The sequence below is a fragment of the Schistocerca cancellata genome, chromosome 2 (assembly GCF_023864275.1).
Source record: "Schistocerca cancellata isolate TAMUIC-IGC-003103 chromosome 2, iqSchCanc2.1, whole genome shotgun sequence".
In the NCBI taxonomy this organism is placed as follows: Eukaryota; Metazoa; Arthropoda; class Insecta; order Orthoptera; family Acrididae; genus Schistocerca; species Schistocerca cancellata.
In genome coordinates, this window is record NC_064627.1 from 598326225 (window position 1) to 598350861 (window position 24637).

Sequence of the window (24637 nt, forward strand, 5' to 3'; positions counted from 1 at the left end):
TTATAACCGAATCGCTACTGCTCAGTATTTTGGCAATGACGATTAGAAGCAAAGTTAGGTTAACTGTATATATTTTTAATTACGTAAACTAGTTTATTAATTAATCGTAGTTAGTGGAAAATTTGGAAGAAAGGTTTTCAAAGTATGCCATTAATGAAATAACCAACGGTCGCCAATTCCTCACCGGAACAAGAATAATTAAATTGAAACTTAACTTCATATTCGTAAGCAATCTTATGTAGTTATTGGCGTCATGAGGTAGGAACAGTACGTAACGCACACTTTCAAGTACTTCGCACCACACATGTCACAGTAGTCAGGTAACAATCAAGCAACAAACACGTACAACATATCATATTAATTTTCAAAGATCAGTTAAAGTAAGATTGTTTACCGGCTGAGGACAGAAACGTTTTGTTACGTTACTCACCGTAATACTGACTGTCGTAATTGTAGCATGCAGAAAGATTGTTTGAATTTAGCAGTTACTTTGGTATTTCTTTGTAATGAAAGTTACAAGTTAAGCCACAAGCTATAAATTAGAACTGTGCTTTGACAATGAAATTCAGTGTCCAAGTTAGGTAAATTATTGCTACCATTCTTTTATTATGAAAGTTACTCTATTTTTAGCAAATGAATTAATACTGGCTTGTGCATCATTCTATTTCTGACATTATTCAAATTACAACCCAAGATATCATCATCACGTAGCTGTCCAAAAGTTGTAAAAATTATGTTTTGATGATCTAATAAATTAAGGTTCACTTAATTTTCAGTTCATTTTCTGATTATCTTGGTTCATTCAAAGGGATAGGATGTATAATACTTAAACGTAAGACTTAGGAAAATTATTTATGTGGCGATATTCACGAAAGAAATGTTATTCAAGCAATAAAATTCCAACTACGCTGCTCAGTCTCTTACACTTCTAGTTACAAAAAGTCTAGTCTTACTTCACTTCATGATGCCGTTGGTTTGTCGAGTGGCTTAAATTAGCTGTAAAATAGGATACAGGTTGATCTTCTTGCTGTACCATAGCCAATAACAAGGGCCCACAGTACTCCTGATGTTATGTGAATTACTCTTGCTGCATTTGTACTGTGCCCAATAAAAGCCATGGCTTGCCTATATTAAACATTCGCCAAACAATCAATTCAATTTTCACTGCTCCGCACTTCGGAAACAGACATTTTGTGCCCGCACTTTTGCATAGCCACACCGACGAATACACACAGCCAAAGACACCAATTGTCTCCTCGCGACTCCCAACTGATACTACTTTTGGCGCGGTCGCACGCCCAGCGATAATGCATTTACAGTTTATTACACTCTTTGACTATAGCTTTTCCCTGTCTAGGCCAGCGTGTCTACTCACAAAATGTTAATATTCCATGCGTATTCTCTTTCTTAAATAACAAGTAGCATTTGTAACTTGACAACCTATTTTCAAGAATAATATTCAGCGCAACTAATAAAGCAAACTTCGCTAAACGCCTAGAAATTGTATGATGATCCACAGAGTTGTAGTGTTACAGACTTAATGTGGTGTGACGTGTCACAGACCTGTATCGTGAGAAAGGCCATCTAAGCTGTGGTTCTTCTCCTCGATTGACTGCTGTGTTTGGAAGTAACGCATCAAAATGATAAACTTCCGTTATTAGTCTTAGAAGAACTAAACAGGGAATGTACTTGAATTTATTATAAAAACACCTCTCAATAGTAGGCAAAGCACTTCGGAGATCTTCGGGTCGCGCGGGCGTGCTGGGTCGACTGTCAGACCTGAGGTCGATCGACAGTTGTCTGCTGCGGTCGGTACTGGTTAAGTACTTCATAAGCAATTTCTACTTTTGGATATGTAAGTGAGAAGTAGATTGACAGTAATTACCGAAGCACGCAATTCAACGTTTTGTTTATTCTCTGTGAAAATACTAAGAATATAAATTATTTGTGATTTTTAAAGTGGACTATAGTTGTGCATTTTCTGTTAATAAAAAGCGAATGATATCCCGTTCAAACAAATCAATTTAAAATTTAATAATTTATACAATACCAGCTCCTCGTTAACTGTTGATTACAGCCTCAAGATGACGGATTCACGACCTATGTACTGTTTCCTGCGCAGGAAACAACAACTATGGAAGACTGCAGGTTGCTGAATATTTTTCAGAGCTTACGCATTCCACTGAGGGCGATGGAAGCAACTAGGCACCATGCGTGTACTGGCGTCTTAGTACAAATGAGATCAGTGACACGTCATCTGTGGCAACGCAGAGGAGGTATGAAGGAAGGAAATTTTTGAACGAAGGGTTTATTAAATGTTCAAATGTATGTAGATTCTTAAGGGACCAGTAGATTCTTAAGGGACCAAACTGCTGAGGTGATCGCTCCCTAGACTTACACACTACTTAAACTAACTTATGCCAAGAACAGCACACACAGCCGTGCCCATGCCCGAGGGAGGACTCGAACCTCCGGCGAGAGGGTTCCGCGCAATCCGTGACATGGCGCCTCTAACCGCACAGCCACTCCGCGCGGCGAAGAAAGGGTTTATCATACACACATAAACTCCACTCGCGAAATTCTCTCTCTCTCTCTCTCTCTCTTTCACTTTCTCCATCACCACACAAACATGATATAGCCTTACAGTATCTGAAACACTTGTTAGGAAAATCCATCACAAATGTGATGTTAAAAACTGCTCTTGAGTGTTTTGCGGACGTTACTATCTCAAGTTGATTTTTAATAGGATAGTTTAATTACAGACCGAGTGCTAGATATCTTTGGTTGTGTTGTTGACTGCGGCGTAACTGATAAGACAGCTTAATTCTAAGACACAGATACTTAGTTGGCGCTTGTTCCTACACAGGGTCAGTAACTACAGAACGACATGGACTTCAGGGCTTTGGTTCTTTCCGCCATTACTGTGCATTTATGTTTGGTACCTTCTTCCGTATATGTAAGTTCATTAACTCACGTTCTATATTTCCTTAGACAATGCTGTTTATAATCTGCATTTACGACAGTTCAGATGTCGTCAGTTCACTTACTTACTGTTGCATCGTACTGCCGTGTTCAGGAAAGTCGAACTGATATTCCTCGTACAGTTAGAGTTTAGCTAAGTATATAGGTAGTTCAGCGAAATCTATATATTCCTTGGTTTTTCGATACACAAAGCTCCTATTTCCTGGTAATCGGACGGCAGTTACGCAGTTTTCTTCTTAGAGGCTGGTCATATAATATTTATTTTCCATGCAAAAGGCGGGTATAATGTAGATCAGACAAAAATTTAATGGGTCTAAAGACTGGTATTATGCTGCTACTGAGGCAGAACAGCTTGATAGGGTATGTTTGGAGCGCAGCAGTTCATCGAGTAGGAGGGTGAACGACGGAAAAACAGGATTATAATAGAATGGTGGGAGCTGAAGTATGGTTATATAGAATAATGCTAAAAATAAACCAGATTGTGGAGTGCATAGACATAAAAATTAAATCGAAATATATACAAAAAAAGAAGGAATTCATTTAATAGAAATGATCATACATCTAACGGCTAGCTCAGTCAAAGCGAAAAATTCATTCAGAAGAACACTTCCAATTTGAAGAAAATTTTTGATAGACGAAGACAGTATCTGTGGTATGACATAGGTAAATCTTCATTCAACAAGTTCTCTGAAATATTATTTTACACGTTAACAATTTGACTACATTAGTGAGTAGGAATATTACGTCTGTATAGAGTACATCTCAATATGCGTCGGGCCATCACAGATTGTTAGAGAGCTGTGATGGCAGCCTATGATGATTCGTCGCACACATCTTCATTAGCTGCATATCATTCCCTGTTATTGTTCACGATGATCCTATGAAGTGGTAATTAACGACTAACCGTTTCATTCATTCTTATTACCAATCCTTAGTCCAGATATCCAGACCAGTTTCCTGCTCCATTTCTCAAGTTTTTCTATTTTCGTTGCAGGCACAGGAATACGTAACGGTGAACATACAAGAGGGTACCTTGAGAGGTGAACTGTCTCAAACATACACCGGCAACCCCATATATCGGTTTCAGGGGATCCCGTATGCGGAGCCTCCTGTTGGCGACCTCAGATTTCAGGCAAGTACCTATTTTTTTTTTATTGTGCTCCTCATTATAGAAATTAGTGGTTTTCAAAAAACGTGCATCACGGTGTGTTAAATTCAGAGAAGGACCAAAAATGACTGCTAAACTTTCAACACAAGCTCCACACTGAGTGTCAGGGTACGTTACGGACTGGTTATGGCAGATGAAGAGGCTTGCAGAATTGTAATTGCTTCGTTACCAGGTAGCCTCAGTCTGAACATTTTGCGCAACGGTATTTGTGATGAAGTAAAAACCATGTTTGGAGTACTCTAAAAAGGCTTGAAAGTTGGGAACATTAACAACAGTTAGTACATTATCAATTATGTAATCTTCAGACGCGCTTAAGATGTTATTTTACAAAAGGACAACGACTAACTTCATGGCCTGAGGTTTTTAAACTCTTCGTCGCAAAGTAGCGCTTTTTACGTCTTCTTTATTAGCAATAGAAGGTTTATGTGCTACCAAGCAAAGATGGAATGGAATAATTTCCTTAGCGTGTCCTTACTGATTTACATCTACACTAATAACAAAACTACAAAACCGTCATGTCTGTCTGTGTCTGTTTGAATGTCGTGACGTTTGTGCTCACACCAGCCTGAAACGTCATTGTTTTATTTTTAGTGCTGTCATGTGTTTCACAATTTTCTTGTTTATTGTTCATTCCTGCTTTGTGATCCAGTTTCATTGTTTCTTAATCAATAGTTAAATAAAACTGAGCAGACTGAATAGAAAAAGAAATTGATTGTCGGTTAATTGGAGCTAATGTTTAGGAAAGACATCTTTAGTCTTTTCATTTTCTGGGTTCGATGACAGATTTTGTGAGACTTTTCACTACCTAGAAAGACCTAAAAATAATAACATCGTATGCTGCTGGCTACATTGCGCTAGTTTCTTAAATCCGTGTTAATTGCAAGTCTGCGTGAAACTGCAATTACATTTATCTGTTGACTTTGAGAACATCAGCAAACTTCAAGAGGAAATCGTTATTTACTTTGATACTTACTATCTTATCACGCTACAGTTGTGTCAAGTGATCTTATCATTTATCAATAGTCTGCTTGCGCGAAGCCAGCAAAAGGACAAGATGGATAAAGTCTCTACGGGACAAGTTAATCAGAAACTCATGGGCTGACTCAAAACAAGTGACTTCATTGGCTGCATCCAACACAGCGCACACGACATAAATGAAAAATGGCATTAACCATAAATTTCTCTCGCGACGCATTTTAATTGGTCCCTAACATCTCGACATTTATAGGTTCAAAATTTTTATTTTAAATGTTTTCTACTTGGTTGCAGTCAAGGGCGAAGAAACACAATCGTTTCGTGAGTGCTATCGTGAAGCAATCATGTTGCTAAGGTAGCTTTGTGTCAAATAAATAGGAAAGCAGTACATATGGCACCAATTTACAGTCTAGTTAATTGTGTTTCAGGACAGAGAACTGCTGCTGCTGTAGCAGTTCGTAATGGTTTTCATGCATTAACTATTTATTGAGAAAACCTTTTATTAGTCTGAATGGTTAGGACAGAGCTAAACGTAGTGATAGATTATTGAAAAAAACCTGGTTTATTGGTAAGGATGAATTGTTTGCCAAACGTTTAGGTAGCACAAGTATGGTACTAATTAAAATAAAATCGTACGGTATAGTTGGCTGGGAAATCATGAGGGGTAGGTTCATGCGGCTATATGAACAAAATGTCCTTCATTTTCGTTCAGTGGTCTGTTACTCTCACGATGTGTGAGAGTTGTGTCTTATGTGCATTTATTTTGTATAGGTGACTGCAAAAGTGTGTGTATAATGTAATGTTATTTCTGTTGTTTGATGACAAAAAAGGAAGAAAGTGGAATCTGGTGGTGGCACATAGCCTACCCCTCTGGAATAGCACTAAGGGTTCAACCAAAATTAACGTCCGTGTACGACGGATGGATCCCCCAACACTGCCACATCCATTCACTTTATGAGCCAGTTCTAAGAAAGGTCAAAACTGAACCAGAAGACTGGCTCAAAACTTTATAGTCATGAATTCTAGGCCTCACTTAACCAAGAGTGCTAGCAGCAGTGGTGCTACAGCAGACGTCAGTACCAGTGCTGTATGACTGTTTTCGAAGACACTGGATGCGTAACAGGAACCGCTGCGTAGGCCGCCTGTAGATTTCAGCTTTGGCAGTTTGGCCTTCCGGAACCAACTCTGGGCGGACTATGTCGTTTCTGTTAGAAAAGGAGGTCAACACTGTCTTATCACTGATGCTCTTTTCGAGAGGACCGTGGTTTGCAGGAGTGGTTTCGGTCAAATGCATCCACAAAATTTCGTACAATTTCCTTTGTTGTGTTCTGATTGTCAGTTAATATCTTTCGCACTAATGGGGAACAGTTCTTCTGAACATCGATTCTTTTTTGAATGAGTGTTAAGACTATTCCTGCTGATCCTCAGTTCCTCTGATACCCATCTAAGAGCAGTAATTTATTCTGAAACAGCATTTGTCGCGCTCGTCCCGTGTTGTCTGCTGCTATGCTTCGTAATGGTAGACCTGAACGTTATCTATCTACAGTGGTTTCATTTCGGCCTCGAAAACATTTAGTCACTCATCACATTTTATGTCACGGTTTCTGAAGCGGTAATTACTATTAGTGCTTCGCAAACATTTCTGGAACACACTAAGCAATGGTAGTTCTTGGACGCGTTATTTTCTCACAATATCCATCATTCTATGATGCTCAAGAAAGTCCTGAACGCAGCTTAAAAAAAAAAAATGCTACTGTCGTAGCCCGATGTTATTACAGACTTTAGAAGCTCACGTTCAGATCAGATATGAAGCGGAATTTTTGGTCATCTGTTTCTTGGTAAGCGAGCAGCTGCGTACGGGAGTGAAACAGCGAGATATTTCAGACATTACAAAATGACTTGGACATTAGGCTAAGAATGCAGATACTGCGATGATAAGAGAAATGAGACTGTCAGTTGCCTTACTGGTCCTGGCCTACAACATAGTTAATATAAAGAAAGAGGGAGGACTGGTTACAACGTCCCGTCGACACAGAGGTCATTGGAGACCGAGCACAAGCTCCAATTGTGTCAAGGATGGGAAAGGAACCCGGCGTGCCCTTTCTAATGCATTTGCCTAGAGCGATTTAGGGAAAACACGAAATACCTAAATATGGATGGCCGTGTGCGGGTTTGAACCGTCATTCTCCCGAATGCGAGTCCAGTGCGCCACCTCTCTGGGTCTTAGTTAAGAGTCGGGTTTACACAGTAAGTACTACAGACCACGAACCGTGGAGGTTCCAGATGCTATTGTTGTAATCGTTGTAAACGATTACGTCACAACGTAGGTGACATACGGACTTGGATACATGTAGACAAACGCAGGATCGAAACCAACATTCCTAGCCTTGAGGTATGTACAGGCAAGTTTTGAAAGTCCTCCTTAGTTGACAATGTTAATTGAGTCTATCTGCTCACTTTCATAGTATTTGCTGTAGGCTAGTGCATCCGAGGTGGCTGTCGCTGGATCTCTCGAACTTCCTCGAACTTTACATTTGAGGATTTCCATATGCCGCGTTTGAAGATGTTTGCTGATAGACAATACGCAACAGCGTCGCCTTTTACCTCCAATTCGTAATCGGAGCGCCAGAAATCAGCTGTTTCTCTATGCGTACGGCTTCCTATTGGACTGGCGAAAGCGGCTTTCACTGCGAGCCTATACCTAAGATACAAGACTTACAGCTAATATTCATTCTTGGGTAATATTTTCTGTTTTTTTTTTTGGCAACCTTCCACGATTATATCACATTCCAGGAATAATCTTCTTCAAGCTAACCATTAAGCTGAACATTAGACAATGTTCAACAGCACAAAACAACACTTGACAAATGCTCTAGAAACCTTGAGCTGTATGGAGGCTGATTCATGTCTGGGGAATATTTAAAAAGCGCGATAATGACTTTCCTGAATATAACTGAGTGACGATCATTATCTGATTGCATACGTGTATAGGCACTCTTTGTATTTATTTCGAAATGTAGAAGACTTGTTCGAGACAAATGTACCAAGTACCTCCATTCCAACGGAACAAACAACACAGGCCAACGATGGAAAAACGTTTTTGCTGAAAATACCTTATTATTGTGTTTTCTATGGTGAGAAATCCAAATATGATAATTAAAAAACAGTATCACCCACCATTTATTCAATTTTACAGTTAAATTTATTAAATTAAGTGATTTTTTAAGGAATTTAAGAGATTTTATATAGTTAAAATAATTTTAAAAGGAAGTGCAATGAATGTATATGACGTTGGTAGCACTGCTGAAAAACATTTGCTGGCAAAGAAAGGTCGATTCTATTTTTGTGTTAAGAGATGGTGTTTTGTTTACTGTCAACCTAACCTCACTTTCCTGTTTCCTGCACATGTGCTCAGTACAGTGTCTAATCGCAGTTGTAAAAACTCTGCTGACAGTTTTTGTTATATTTGTGGTGAATTTGTGATTAAAAAACACCAAATAAAAATTACAGACTTATCTATCATACTTTGGATCTAAACTTGGTGATGAAGATAAATCTAGAACGCCACATAAGGTATGTTATGTGTGCGTTGAAGATCTGATAAAATGGTCCAAAAAGGACAAAAAAGCCTTTATATTTGCTGTTCCTATGATATGGAGGGAGCCAAGAAATCATTCTGATGATTGCTACTTTTGCAATATTGATATTACTGGTCATGATTCGAAAAACAAGAAGGTAATAAGCTACATTAAACTTCCATCCGCCATCTGACCATGGTGTAGATTTGCCGGTTCCTGAACCACCAGATTTAAATTATATTCCAACAGAAGTATTTTCTGATGTACAATGTGATTTAGATGAACCCTATAATGATGAACTCCATTTAATACAGAAAGTCTAGAGTCTAAATTGTTTACTCAGACCGATCTTACGATTTACTTAGGGATCTGGGCTTAATGAACTAAAAGCTGAATTGCACGACTCTAGATTAAACGAAAAGAACTTATTGACAGTTGGAACCAACATATACATGTATTGAAAGAGAGAGCAGCAATTTTCCAAGTTTTTTCGACAAGAAGGTGATTTAGTGTACTGCTCAGACATTCCCAGTCTGATGAATAAGTTTGGTACTAAATACAAAAAGGAAGACTGGAGGCTCTTTATTGATTCATCCAAAACTAGTTTAAAGGCTGTTCTATTACACAATGGTAAAAGTATGCATCTATACCTGTTGGACATTCTGTACATATGAAAGAAAGCTATGAAAACCTAGAAGTAGTGCTAAATAAAATAGGCTATTCCGCTCATGGTTGGATGATATGTGGCGATCTAAAAGTAAAGTGCATGCTCCTTAGTCAGAAAGTTGGCTATACCACTTCCATGTTTCTTGTGTGAGTGGGACACAAGGGCTAGGGATCAACACTGGTGCAGAAAGGACTGGCCTGTGAGGGAGTCTTTAAAACCTTAAGAGAAGAACACTCTACACAAAAAACTCGTAGATCCAAAAACCGTACTCCTACCACCTCTACATATAAAGTTAGGATTAATGAAACAGTTTGTAAAGGCTTTGCCTAAAGATGGACCGTGTTTTAAGTATCTCTGTCAAAAGTTTCAACTCCTTTCAGAAGCTAAACCAAGAGAAGGCGTCTTTGTCGGACCTGACATTAGAAAATTGATGTTTGATGTTAACTTTGAATCGACAATGACCTTAAATGAGAAAGAAGCATGGGTATCATTCAAGCAAGTAGTTACAAAGTTCTTAGGACATGGAAAAGACCCAGAATATGTTTCTATTATAGCTAAAATGTTAAAGAAGTTTAAAACTTCAGGATGTTTAATGAGCCTCAATATTCATTTTTTGAACAGTCGCCTTGATTACTTCCCGGACAATATGGCAGATGTTAGTGAGGAACAAGGAGAGCGTTTTCACCAGGGCATTAAAGCGATAGAAAAACGCTACCATGGGCGCAGGAACACCAACATGATGGCGGACTACTGTTGGTCACTTCACCGAGAAGGTCAGCAAGCGATTCATTGTAGAAAAAGCTACACAAGAAGCTTCAAAGTAAAAAAGAGAAAGAAAATATAAACCAATTCCAGCTGACAAGTGAAACCTCTATTAACACAGATAATTGTTTTAAGTAGCTCACTGTATATACAAACCATGCTTATGTTGTTTGCCAATTTACCGTATAGTATAGGGTTTTATACTATTAATAAAAAGCATATTGCTCGAAAAACTAAGGCTACATTTGGATTCAGCTCATAAAAATCTATAAAGATCAGCTACCAAAGTAAAAAAATGCTTCAAAATTTTTTTTCGTTGGCCTGTGTAATCGTTCCTTCCGTCTCATACCAAATAAGCTTTTATCAGAGTGTCTTTATTATCTGCAACCTATTTAGCGTTTGCTCTGTTGTACAATCACCAATATATTAAAAACTGCAATGGAAGAACAATAACGGGCCAGCACATTGGGACTGCTTGCTTAAAAGCGTTTTGGTAAACATTTGGAACGTAACACACAGCGACTCTGAGTGACGGATTCGTTAACTCCGTGGTAGATTTGCGGAGGTACGTAGCACCAGATATCTGCGCCCCTCGCGAGAATTATGGACCGATGGTTTGTTAGAGTGGAGCCAGCACTCGATAGCGTCTCCGACGTGTTCAGACAAGGTGCAGTCAGTGGCCAAGACATCACTGTGAGTTGACTATCAAGTTCTTCAAACCACTATAGCACGATTCGGGCGTTGCGCCACGGACAGTTATCTAACTAGAATATCCTGTCGACATCGGGGAAGGCATCAAGTTTGAAGGACTGCAGGTGATCCATAATATAGTTCGTGCAGTCCACACATGTCAAGGTGCCTTCGACTACTACCACAGGTCCCACGGAAGCCCAGGTGAGTCTCTCTCATAGCATAATACTGCCTCCATAGGCCTGCGTTCGTGGGGCAGTTCATGTTTCGAGAAGTCGTTCTGGAAGATGGCGTATGAGAAAACGACGATCGAACTGGTGTAACGATAAACGTGATTCATCCCACCAGGCGACATGTTTGCATTGATTATCGTCCAGTATCGATGATTCCGTACACACTGAATTCGTGACTGAAAAAAAAAATGGTTCAAATGGCTCTGAGCACTATGGGACTCAACTGCTGAGGTCATTAGTCCCCTAGAACTTAGAACTAGTTAAACCTAACTAACCTAAGGACATCACAAACATCCATGCCCGAGGCAGGATTCGAACCTGCGACCGTAGCGGTCTTGCGGTTCCAGACTGCAGCGCCTTTAACCGCACGGCCACTTCGGCCGGCAATTCGTAACTGACAATGTTGTAAAAAAAATGGTTCAAATGGCTCCGAGCACTATGGGACTTAACATCTATGGTCATCAGTCCCCTAGAACTTAGAACTACTTAAACCTAACTAACCTAAGGACATCACACAACACCCAGTCATCACGAGGCAGAGAAAATCCCTGACCCCGTCGGGAATCGAACCCGGGAGACATTGTTGTAGATCAACTTGGGAAACATAGCTGGAGAATCTCATTTCTGACCATGGGCGCTGAACGATATGCTGTGAAACACGTGCGCCTGTACCAGCATTGTGCACTGTCGGTAGATCTGCCTCAGATCAAGACCTATCTTCCTTTACAGAGCTGGATATCTTCTGACCACCATGTTGTGTGATGTGGCTCAGACCTACAACACTTTGGTGGCACCGGCTTTCAACCACATGTATCTCTCACGTTGTGGACCGTTTAGTTGTTTATATAACTTCCTGACCACTTAATGGGCCTGTAACGGTACCAGGTGGCATTCAATGTCGCTGCAGGGAAGGGATAAGCAGACCGGTTAAAACCGATACCGGTATTTTAATTCTGAATAACCGATATTTTTCGGTATTTGTTTGGCCTCAATTATAACAGGATTTTTTTCACTTTTTACTAATAATCCGGTAAAGAGACCGGTATGTCAGTATGCCACAGAAAAAGTGTTAAAATTTTTCGTTTTTAAAATATTTTTTTTTAAAAAAACGAGTTACATTTATTCGTAAAATTTCCATTGCTTTGAAATGTTGACTTATTATAGAAACTGGGAAACGCGATCAGCACTTTTCTAATAACAAGCCTACAGTTAGAAACTAGAAACAGACGCATGACATAAGTATCGGTACAACATTACAGAGACAATAACATATGTAATATGTAGCAACGAGTCGCAAAATCATGTTTTATTTATTCACTTTTGCAAATCGATTTCAACTGATTAACAGCCATCATCGGTGTTTTCAACCAATATGTGCCCTGAGTAGTAATACTGTCTTAAGCAGAGGTCAAACATAAAGTCACTGCACGACTTGGGAAACACATGGAGCCCACCATTCATAAATAACGTACATGTTGTTGTGTTACGTGGACTATTAGACGGTGCGCATCTATGTGCAGTATGCAGAAAAACTTACCTCACCTGGTCTACGGGGCAGTTTCTCGCTGTTGTCCTCGGACTTCAGTTTCACAGAGGAATGGTAAAGTCCTTAGTTTGGAAGTATTTCACAAAGTGCAGTGGCAGTGATGCACGATGCTCTATTGGCTTTAAAAGATTAAGACAGGAGGACGCACAAAAAACTTGAAACATAACGTCAGGAGAAAACATCCATAATGTTCCTTATAAAATGAGGTAAATTTTATTAATGTACCTATACATTTATTGACGTGCAGTAAACTCTGGATAATAACTGAACCCTTAATTTGGTGATTCTTTCAGGGGAGAAAATTGCTAGCATCCAAAAGCGACATAGCAAGGAAGCCATCAACTTGAGACCTTTCGCTATCGCTGCCACTGCACCCGTCTCCTTCAAAATCCTTGTCGGAGACGATGAGACCGATTTCTGCCGCAGGCTCAGCCTGATATCGATCGTCATCTTCTACTCCTTCACCTTCATTAGAATTTTTCCATTCTTTACTCGAAGTCGACGTTTATTACTAGAAGTAATAGCAATTTGAAAAAGAGGCGATTTTAACACTCAGATTATACTGAAGACGAAGTGTACCTATTTAAACGAAAAGATGTTGTTTCAGAGATAACAGCCATCACTAGGCCGCTATGGGTATTGGAAATAACATTTTCGGCTCATCAGTGTACTGACAACAAGTAAAACAAGGAAAGGGAGAAATTAAGTATGAGCTTTCAGGTTTCTAAGTCACTTGATTACTTCAGGTCCTGCCTGATGCAGTTCTTCCAAGAATCCGTTGAAAGTACGCTCGAGGAGGCCCGCTATGATATTAGGCATCGTCTAAATTCACAGTTTACTGTGCCTCGCCATACCCAGCTATGGAAAGCAGAAGCTGATCTTTAACATCTGTAGTGAGAGGTGGCACGAGATTGACTGGAACCCGTGGATTTTAAAGTCTAGTTGTGATCACAGGAAATATTGCGGGGGTGAAGATGACCACTCCCATTCCCAGTGAAACTTTTTATTGAAAGCGTTTGATAACATGCTCATGGCGATTTTCCAGGCTAGTTCACGAGATTTCAGTAAGATTATACACTGAAGAGCGGAAGAAAATGGTACACCTGCCTAATATCGTGTGCCGCAACACGACGCGGCATGGACTCTACTAATGTCTGAAGTGGTGCTGGAGGGAACTGACACCATGAATCCTGCAGGGCTGTCCATACATTTGTAAGAGTGGGAGGGGCGGAGATCTCTTCTGAACAGCACGTTGCAATGGATCCTAGGTATCCTCAACAATGTTGTTGTCTGGGGAGTTTGGTGGCCAGCGGAATTGTTTAAACTCAGAAGAATCTTCGTGGAGCCTCTCTGTAGTAATACTGGACGAGTGGGGTGTCGCATTGTCCTGCTGGAACTGCCCAAGTCCGTCGGAATGCACAATGGACATGAATGTATGCAGGTGATCCAGACAGGCTGCTTACATACGTATCACCTGTCAGAGTCGTATCTAGACGTATTAGGAGTCCCACATCACTCCAACTGCACGCATCCCACACCATTACAGAGCCTCCACCAGCTTGAAGAGTCCCCTGCTGACATGCAGGGTCCATGGATTCACCAGGTTGTTTCCATACCCGTACACATCCATCCGCTCGATACAATTTGAAACGAGGCTCGTCCGATCAGGCAACATATTTCCAATCATCAGCAGCCCAATGTCGATGTTGATGGGATCAGGCGAGGCGTAAAGCTTTGTGTCGTGCAGTCATCAGAGGTACACGAGTGGGCCTTAGGCTCCGAAAGCCCATATCCATGATGTTTCGTTGAACGGTTCGCTTGCTGACACTTGTTGATGGCCCAGCATTGAAATCACCAGCAATTTGCAGCAGCGTTGCACTTCTGTAACTTTGAACGATGCTTTTCTGTCGTCGTTGGTCCCGTTCTTGTAGGATATCTTTCCGGTCGCAGCGATATCGGAGATTTGATTTTCTACCGGATTCCTGATATTCACGGTACACTCGTGAGGTGGTCGTACAGGAAAATCCCCACATCATCGCCTCCTCGGAGATGCTGTGTCCCATCGCTCGTGCGCCGTCTATAGCATCACTTTCAAACTCACTTAAATCTTGATAACCTGCCATTGTTGCAGCAGTAACCGATCTGACAACTTCGCCAGACACTTGTTGTCTTATATAGGCGTTGCCAACCACAGTGCCGTATCTGCCTCCTTACATTGTATTTGAATACACAAGGCTATACCAGTCTCTTTGGCGCTTCAGTAGAACCTCACTCACTGTCGGAGTATTCAGTATCAACGTAGCCCTGGGTGGTGCTAACAGAGCAACAGTGAACAGCGGCAGCCGCCCTAATCTTCTTGGCCACACGACCATGGCAGTCGAAGTTTTTTCATGTCGTCAAGAGAAAGACGAACAAAGGCTCGGATTATGACACATGAGCCCTCAAGAGGATGGACTCACTTTCTGAAGAGACACCATCCAAATACAAGGAATTGGAAGGGAAGAAACAAAAATTTACGTTTACCGAGCACGGGGCACGGCAGAGCACATAATAAGGCAATTCCCTCTGTATGCGGCAACATCTGACTTCCTTGGGAATATCAGATGTGAAGCATGTCCTGTACCATGATTCAGTCTGACAGATTGTTGACAAAACTTCTGATACAACGTCCAGAATGGTTGGGGAGGCACATTATTGTCTGCACTGACGTGCTCTCATTTCTCCACAGGAAAAGCTGTGCCACTATATTGCAGGTGACGCGTTGCGTCATGCAGTGATGACAGATTCTGAAGATGATATTGGACCCTAGAAGGAGGGGAATGTCTCGTACATCCTCGGTCCAAAGGTGGAGAATGTGTTCAAAAAGGCTGGCTCTAAACTTAAATAGAGCTTCAGTGCCCCCTGGCCGACAGTGGACCTACGGACCGACTGCTTCTGAGCGGCTGGAGGAATCTCCGATGTAAACAGTTTAAACTGACGGGACGTTTTCTGTACTTATAGTAGTAGTAGAGATAATAATGGAGATGACATACATATGTAGTAGCGCCAATATTCATAGTGATGGTGGCTTCTCCTAGATCCAATTGGAAAGTCGTCGTTCTCCTACTTGAAGTGAATGCAGAAATAAAATTATAGGCAGAAAATATAGCCTGTTGTAGAGTAGTAGGTAAAAGGTTGTATTTTAAATAAATAAATAAATGAAACAGTTCTTCTCAGGATTCACAGTATAATACACGTTATTACCAACGATACATATACTACACTGCCAGCCGATGAAACTAACGTCACTTGCACGTTATTTTGCATTGCATTTCATCATCCTACGTTGAGTAATTCAGACAAGTCTCCATGTGCTTTGAAGATTTCTGGAAGTTATAGGAGACACGAACCATTGTGTGTCCACAGCCACCCATCACAAAGGCAGCCTGGTCTGGAGAACGAGACGCCCTGAAGGCGTCTTCGCAGTGCCCGCAGTTCAGAAGCAACGCGCTGTCCGGCAACGAGGACTGCCTCTACCTCAACGTCTATGGTCCAGGGGTGCGTAAAGTAACGTGTTCTCCATTAGTCACATCCTGAAGTCAGACGAGAAACTGTATTTTCTTTTTTAGTGTATGGTTCAACATTAATTATATGTAAGTGACGTCATTGTTGCTTTTGCGTGCATTTGTTCAGACTCCGGCGCCGACCGACTCGCCGAAAAGCGTTATTGTTTGGTTCCATGGCGGCTGTTTCACACGAGGAATTGGCAGCTCCGTAACGCCAGACTATTTTGTTGACAATGATATTATATTCGTCGGCACCAACTACCGGCTGGGAGTGTTGGGTAAGAATTACAACTAATGCTCTACTAGTTTCATACTATGTGGTTGCAAGTAACAAATCGAGGCTGTTCACATCTAAAGCGGGAAGCCAGTAGGAAGAGGTATTTACTCCACTCTCAGTTTGTTCCAATATACCTATTTCTGAAGGTGGCAGGGGTAAAATACAGGGAGCGAAAGGCTATTTACAATTTGTACAGAAACCAGATGGCAGTTATAAGAGTCGAGGGACATGAAAGGGAAGCAGTGGTTGGGAAGGGAGTGAGACAGGGTTGTAGTCTCTCCCTGATGTTATTCAATCTGTATATTGAGCAAGCAGTGAAGGAAACAAAAGAAAAATTCGGAGTAGGTATTAAAATCCATGGAGAACAAATAAAAACTTTTAGGTTCGCCGATGACATTGTAATTATGTCAGAGACAGCAAAGGACTTGGAAAAGCAGTTGAATGGAATGGATAGTGTCTTGGAAGGAGGGTATAAGATGAACATCAACAAAAGCAAAACGAGGATAATGGAAGGTAGTCGAATTAAGTCGGGTGATGCTGAGGGAATTAGAATAGGAAATGAGACACTTAAAGTAGTAAAGGTGTTTTGCTGTTTGGGGAGCAAAATAACTGATGATGGTCGAAGTAGAGAGGATATAAAATGTAGACTGGCAATGGCAAGGAAAGCGTTTCTGAAGAAGAGAAATCTGTTAACATCGAATATAGATATAAGTGTCAGGAAGTCGTTTCTGAAAGCATTTGTATGGAGTATAGCCATGTATTGACGTGAAACACGGACGATAAATAGTTTGGACAAGAAGAGAATAGAAGCTTTCGAATTGTGATGCTACAGAAGAATGCTGAAGATTAGATGGTAGATGACATAACTAATGAGGAAGTATTGAGTAGGATTGCGGAGAAGAGAAGTTTGTGGCACAACTTGACTAGAAGAAGGGATCGGTTGGTAGGACATGTGTTGAGGCATCACGGGATCACCAATTTTGTATATGAGGACAGCGTGGAGGGTAAAAATCGTAGAGGGAGACCAAGAGATGAATACACTAAGCAGATTCAGAAGGATGTACGTTGCAGTAGGTACTGGGAGATGAAGAAGCTTGCACAGGATAGAGTAGCATGGAGAGTTGCATCAAACCAGTCTCAGGACTGAAGACCACAACAACAACAACAATCTATTTCTAACCTAAAACGTTCCTCCAGAGTGCTGAAAACTCAAAACATAAATGTAGTCAGTAGTGATATGAAGAATTCTGTAAACATAGACGGGTGTAGAGTCCGCAGTATTAGTGGAGAAAACAGCACGATGCTAAATAATAGAGGGGATAAAGAGACGTCGCGGATAGGAGCAGACACCACGTTAGGATTAGGACGTCGAGGATGAACTTCCTAACTGCGGTTGCGTTTCTCAAACCGGTGAAGTAGCTTTACGTAAATGCTAGAAATACTGCACTTGTAATACATCTACATACGCTATGTTCTTTAGCATTGAACACTGTTTGAAATTATATGCAACTTTTTACGAAGAAAAGTTCGAGAACGGAGCAGTCGAAATGACGCTGAAATTCTAAATTGCACTGATATTCGTATTCCTGAGTATTGCTATCAATTACTGCTATTTTGTTCAAAATCAACAGGAGCGTGGTAGATTTATAAAATTCACAGATCAGAACCATTTACAAAGATTTACAGTGAAACGGAGAAGAGTACATAACGATCAAATCTGATTTGGTGTTCACACTAGTGTCCAAAAGCAATGGAGCAAGTAAGGAAATTCACACATATTATAAGAATGGATGTGTCTGTTGTACTTGTATTTGTGTGTGTGTGTGTGTGTGTTCCACATGTCCTCCTAAACCACAGGACTGATTTCAACCAAACATCATACACATATCTCTTTCTGTCAGACAACAATTACTCTGTGGGTAAGAACCATCCTAGCTATGATAGTTCAGGAGATATTAAATCATAAACGATGAGATGTGTGAAGAACTGCCGCATCATGCGTGACCTTTATATTTATTACTTCTGTGCTGCTATCTTTTCTCACGATAAGTTTCACGGACAGTATACACAAATGCCGCTAAATGCACCTACAAAATTATACTACGGTACCACATATTGTTCAGGAAATACGACGTCAGAAACACTGAAATACGTCAATAAGCGCCGCCTCATGTAAAATGTTTTAATACATTTATGCTTGAGTACGAGGACTGCCCAGAAAGTAATGCACCGGATTTTGTTTTTCTCAGCCGAAAACAATGCTACGAATGCAAAACTTTACATCTGTTTTATTTGAAGTCTCCTCAGTGAGCGCGAAAAGTTTCCGTCACTTCCGACATGAAAAGTTTCCGTCACTTCCGACAGATAGCATTATCTCCAGGACAGTTTCAAAATGGCAAGCAACGTGGCGTCATTGAATTCCTTACTGCAGCGGAAGAAACTGTGGGGAATATTCACAAATCCTTATGCAAAGCCTATGGAGCATCTGCTGTCGACGGAAGTACAGTTAGTCGCTGGGCACGGAGGGTGAGGTCATCAGAAGACGGTTCGGAGGAGCTCCACGACTTGCAGCGGTCGGGGAGACCATCCACATCTGTCACTCCTGACTTAGCCCCCTCGGACTTCCACTACTTTCGTGACAAATAAACACCTACAGCCGTCCTAATGATTTTATTTTATTTTGCCGCTACCAGTTTCAACGCTTCAGTGCGTCATTTTCAGGCCTATATGCAAAGAACATTAAAGACAGCATTATCAAATTATCAATCCAGTTACATAGAAACAGATTAAAACAGAATGACAAACAAAGGCAAGACTCTACATATGAATTTACACCGAACATTAGACAGAAAGAACAGATACATCCATTGTCGCGTATCTAAAATATACCATCACGAATTTCCACACATTACATTGTACAGTTATACTATCGATTAAAACTTCTTTAAATACTATTCATGATTTTTATTGGACAGTCGGAGACACATCACAGTTAAGCGCTGTCGGGCATGGTCGTCACTTGGATGGGTGACCATCCAGGTCACCATGCGCTGTTGCCATTTTTCGGGGTGCACTCAGCCTCGTGATGCCAATTGAGGAGCTACTCGACCGAATAGTAGCGGCTTCGGTCAAGAATACCATCATAACGACCGGGAGAGCGGGGTGATGATCCCACGTCCCTCCTATCCGCATCCTCCTCTGAGGATGCCACTGCGGTCGCATGGTCCCGGTAGGCCACTCGTGGCCTGCAGACAGAGTGCTATATATAGTGGTCCATTGATAGTGACCAGGTCAAATAGCTCACGAAATAAGCGTCAAACGAAAAAACTGCAAAAAACGAAAGTTGTCTATCTTGGAGGGGGAAAACAAATGGCAGTATGGTTGGCCCGCTAGATGGCGCTGCCGTAGGTCAAACGGATATCAAGTGCGTTTTTTTAAATAGGAGCACCCATTTTTTATTACACATTCGTGTAGTATGTAAAGAAATATGAATGTTTTAGTTGGACCACTTTTTTCGCTTTGTGATAGACGGCGCTGTAATAGTCACAAACATATGGCTCACAATTTTAGACGAACAACTGGTAACAGGTACGTTTTTAAATTAAAATACAGAACGCAGGTACGTTTGAACATTTTATTTCGGTTGTTCCAATGTCATACATTTACCTTTGTGAACTTATCACTTCTGAGAACGCATGCTGTTACAGCGTGATTACCTGTAAATACGACATTAATGCAATAAATGCTCAAAATGATGTCCGTCAACCTCAATGCATTTGGCAATACGTGTAACGACATTCCTCTCAACAGCGAGTAGTTCGCTTTCCGTTGTGTCCGCACATACATCAACACGATATCGACCTTTTCCGCAATTGGTAAACGGTCCATTTTAACACGGGTAATTTATCATGAAGCAAATACCATCCGCACTGGCGGAATGTTACGTGATATCACGTACTTACACGTTTGTGACTATTACAGCACCATCTATTACAAAGCGAAAAAAGGGGTCCAACTAAAACATTCATATTTATTTACGTACTACAGGAATATGTAATAGAAATGGGGGTTCCCATTTAAAAAAAACGCAGTTGACATCTTGACCTATGGCAGCGCCATCTAGCGGGCCAACCATAGCGCCATCTGGTTTTCCCCTTCAAGCTAGACTAGTTTTGTTCTTTGTAGCTTTTTCGTTTGACGTTTATTTCGTGAGACATTTGACCCGGTCTCTATCAATGGACCACCCTGTATATATGAAAAAAACCGAAAAGCTTACTGAGTAGCACACTCCTCAAAAAGTAGTCTTGTGTGTTAAACCTAAGTGGACACGAAGAAATTCCACTACCTTGGACCGTTAAAGGATGCCATTCGAGGAAGACATTTTGAGGACGATGAGGACGTGTTTCACACAATGAAGCACTTGTTCCGTCACCAGGACAAGGATTGGTACCGACAGGGCATACACGCCCTTGTTTCGCGATGGAGGAAGCCCATAGAATTGTATAGAGATTCCATGGAAAAATAGGGTGTGTAGATAAAACACCATTGTTTCGAGTGTGTAATTCTCATTATTCTGAACTAAGAATTGTTGAAGAAAAAAAATGCTGTGTCTTACTCTCTTGGCAGCCCTCGTACTAAGACACTCCTACAGTTGTGACAATTTAAGGAAATCTGGTTGCCGCGCGGGATTAGCCGAGCGGTCTGAGGCGCTGCAGTCATGGACTGTGCGGCTGGTCCCGGCGGAGGTTCGAGTCCTCCCTCTGGCATGGTTGTGTGTGTTTGTCCTTAGGATAATTTAGGTTAAGAAATGTGTAAGCTTAGGGACTGATGACCTTAGCAGTTAAGTCCCGTAAGATTTCACACACATTTGAACATTTTTGAACTTTTTTTTTAATTGTGGCAGCTTTCAACAATGATGCGCGAACGTCAGTAGCCATTCGTCTATAGAGCGATGAAGAGGCGTTGCGATAGAGTCGTTTACAAAACAGCTTTGCAGACACGCGAAGCAGCGGCGCCCAGTGTACAGCCGGCTTACATAAAAGGTTTCGTTTCTTACAGAAAATTGACAAAATAAATATCTGGGAAATTCCGGGTTGTCATCTTGTTTCGTCAGAGATGTTTATGGAAGTATTATAAAAAGGCTTCATTTGGACATTGTTTTGCAAGTAGAATCCAGGTGCGCCTCGAAACATGTCAAAAACTTTGATTCTTGAAGTTTTCCCGGCGTATTGAACGTTCGATGAGATTTCCGGATTGCAGCCGGATCATGTTGACTTCTTGCCACGATATTTTGGCTGGCAATCGTCCAGCCATCTTCAGGTGAGTGTACGTCACTGGAGGCTGCAAGTTCCCGGAGTCAACTTTATAGCAAAAAATTGGCGCGAAAACGCATGCGCATTGGCCTCCGTCACAGGACCGTCCTCTATCGGAATCCGCGCCCTCTGGAGCTACTGTTTTATCTGTGGAGGCCAATGCGCATACGTTCTCGCACCAATTTTTTGCTATGAAGTTGACTCGGGGAACTTGCGGTCTCCAGTGACGGACACTCACCTGAAGATGGCTCGACGGTTTCCAATCGACATATCGTGGCAAGAAGTCAACATGACCCGGCTGCAATCCCGAAATCTCATTGAACAGGTCAAAAATTGCCCGAGCAATGTCGAATTTGAGGCGATGTATCACTTGAAACCTATATCAGTGGTTTCGTCGTTCAGGGAATGTTCATTGTAGGAAAGCGCAAGGTCGAGGAACAGTAGTAAACACTCTAGTCAACAAAAATGGTTCAAATGGCTCTGAGCACTATGGGACTTAACATCTGAGGTCATCAGTCCCGTAGAACTTAGAACTACTTAAACCTAACTAACCTAAGGACATCACACACATCGATACCCCAGGCAGGATTCGAACCTGCGACCGTAGCAGTCGCGCGGTTCCGGACTGAAACCCCTAGAGCCGCTCGGCCACCGCGGCCGGCACTCTAGTCAACAGAAGCCTGAGATCCTAGTATCTATCAGTCAGTTATGTGCATAGTTTTTTAATGCTGCGTTCACAGTGAAAACTTCTCGTAGGTTTCATAAGCACTGGAGACGAGGTGGTGCCCGGGAACATGGGCCTCAAGGATCAAGCGGAGGCCCTGCGCTGGGTCCAGAGGAACATTGCGGCCTTCGGTGGAGACCCGAACCGTGTCACGCTTCTGGGTCAGAGTGCGGGCAGCGCCTCCGTCCACTACCACGTGCTCTCGCCGATGAGTGCAGGTAATCCAGCATCCGTGCGTTCACTAAGGCGATTGTTTCGTCAGTAATTATCCATTGATATTTATTCTCTATATCGTGGTTTCAAATGTGTTTGCTAGATGTTTCTTGTTTCAACCCAGGACAGGCTTTTCCAGCTTAACGTCACTTTAGTGTAATTGTAAATTAATATAAGTTTCTTTTCTTAGAGGTTCTACATTTGTAAATGAAATACTGCCAATCATTCCTTGCAAATCTACTGATCTGCTCTGGAATAAAAATCAAATAAATTTCAACAAACTAATAAATTACACAAATTAAAATGAAAAAACTGTGAATTCCGGCCCGTTATGCTGTTGTTGTTGTTGTTGTGGTCTTCAGTCCTGAGACTGGTTTGATGCAGCTCTCCATGCTACTCTATCCTGTGCAAGCTTCTTCATCTCCCAGTACCTACTGCAGCCTACATCCTTCTGAATCTGCTTACTGTATTCATCTCTTGGTCTCCCTCTACGACTTTTACCCTACACGCTGCCCTCAAATACTAAATTGGTGATCCCACGATATCTCATAACATGTCCTACCAACCGATCCCTTCTTCTAGTCAAGTTGTGCCACAAGCACCTCTTCTCCCCAATTCTATTCAATACCTCATCATTAGTCATGTGATCTACCCATCTAATCTTCAGCATTCTTCTGTAGCACCACATTTCGAAAGCTTCTGTTCTCTTCTCGTCTCGGAATATTTTACCCAAGAGGACGCCAGCATCATTTAATCATACAGTAAAGCTGCAATCGGTGTAAAATTCAGATTATCGCCGATACAGCATAACGGGCCGGAAGTCACATTTTTTTCTTTTTAATTTGTGTAATTTATTAGTTTGTTGAAATTTATTTGTTCAATCCCAAAATGATCATAGGATATTGTTGAAAATTTAAATATGCACTCTCTGTGTAAAAAAGCCGAGTTGTGTACGCGTTCAAATTACTTCTTAAGCCGAAGATCTCTTCTCTAAAACTTGTAAGTTCAATGCCGAAGTGATCCTAGGATAACGTTTCAGGCTTAATGTTCTATTGTTTACGTGAAAAAAACCAAGTTGAATCCAAGTTCACATTTCACGTTAGGCCGAAGATATCGCCATAACTGTATGAATAACCAGTTCACAAGCAGCACCATGCATAGTAAAGAACTGAGTTACTCGAACTACCCCATCATATGGCCGGGCACTTTTTTTATAAATGACCTAAAATGATCCGGAAACCAGGTCTATGCAAAGGTATCCCCAAAAACACATCCTCATGCTATTTGCAAAACATATGTTTTCTAATCCATTGGGCCGTGTTCCTCTGAACTTCTGCTGGTGTTAGAATTATCTTTAAACAGTTGCAGTTGATGGTATCCTACATTTTAATTATGGCAGATGGTGACAGGCACCCCTGGACACACCCTTTGCTCATACACTCCTGGAAATGGAAAAAAGAACACATTGACACCGGTGTGTCAGACCCACCATACTTGCTCCGGACACTGCGAGAGGGCTGTACAAGCAATGATCACACGCACGGCACAGCGGACACACCAGGAACCGCGGTGTTGGCCGTCGAATGGCGCTAGCTGCGAAGCATTTGTGCACCGCCGCCGTCAGTGTCAGCCAGTTTGCCGTGGCATACGGAGCTCCATCGCAGTCTTTAACACTGGTAGCATGCCGCGACAGCGTGGACGTGAACCGTATGTGCAGTTGACGGACTTTGAGCGAGGGCGTATAGTGGGCATGCGAGAGGCCGGGTGGACGTACCGCCGAATTGCTCAACACGTGGGGCGTGAGGTCTCCACAGTACATCGATGTTGTCGCCAGTGGTCGGCGGAAGGTGCACGTGCCCATCGACCTGGGACCGGACCGCAGCGACGCACGGATGCACGCCAAGACCGTAGGATCCTACGCAGTGCCGTAGGGGACCGCACCGCCACTTCCCAGCAAATTAGGGA

The 24637-nt window shown here is 41.7% G+C and overlaps 1 protein-coding gene across 1 annotated transcript in view; it reads left to right on the plus strand.

Annotated features, from left to right (window-relative positions):
* The first annotated feature begins 2826 nt into the window (after nt 1-2826).
* Nucleotides 2827-24637, plus strand: part of LOC126147115 (esterase FE4-like) — a 63009-nt gene continuing 41198 nt past the window's right edge. Inside the window, exons 1-5 of the mRNA XM_049915669.1 lie at nt 2827-2956; nt 3977-4114; nt 16007-16138; nt 16274-16424; nt 22492-22677. Of these exons, the coding sequence (XP_049771626.1) occupies nt 2888-2956; nt 3977-4114; nt 16007-16138; nt 16274-16424; nt 22492-22677 (676 nt within the window). The 5' untranslated portion in view covers nt 2827-2887. The remainder of the gene's footprint in view (nt 2957-3976; nt 4115-16006; nt 16139-16273; nt 16425-22491; nt 22678-24637) is intronic.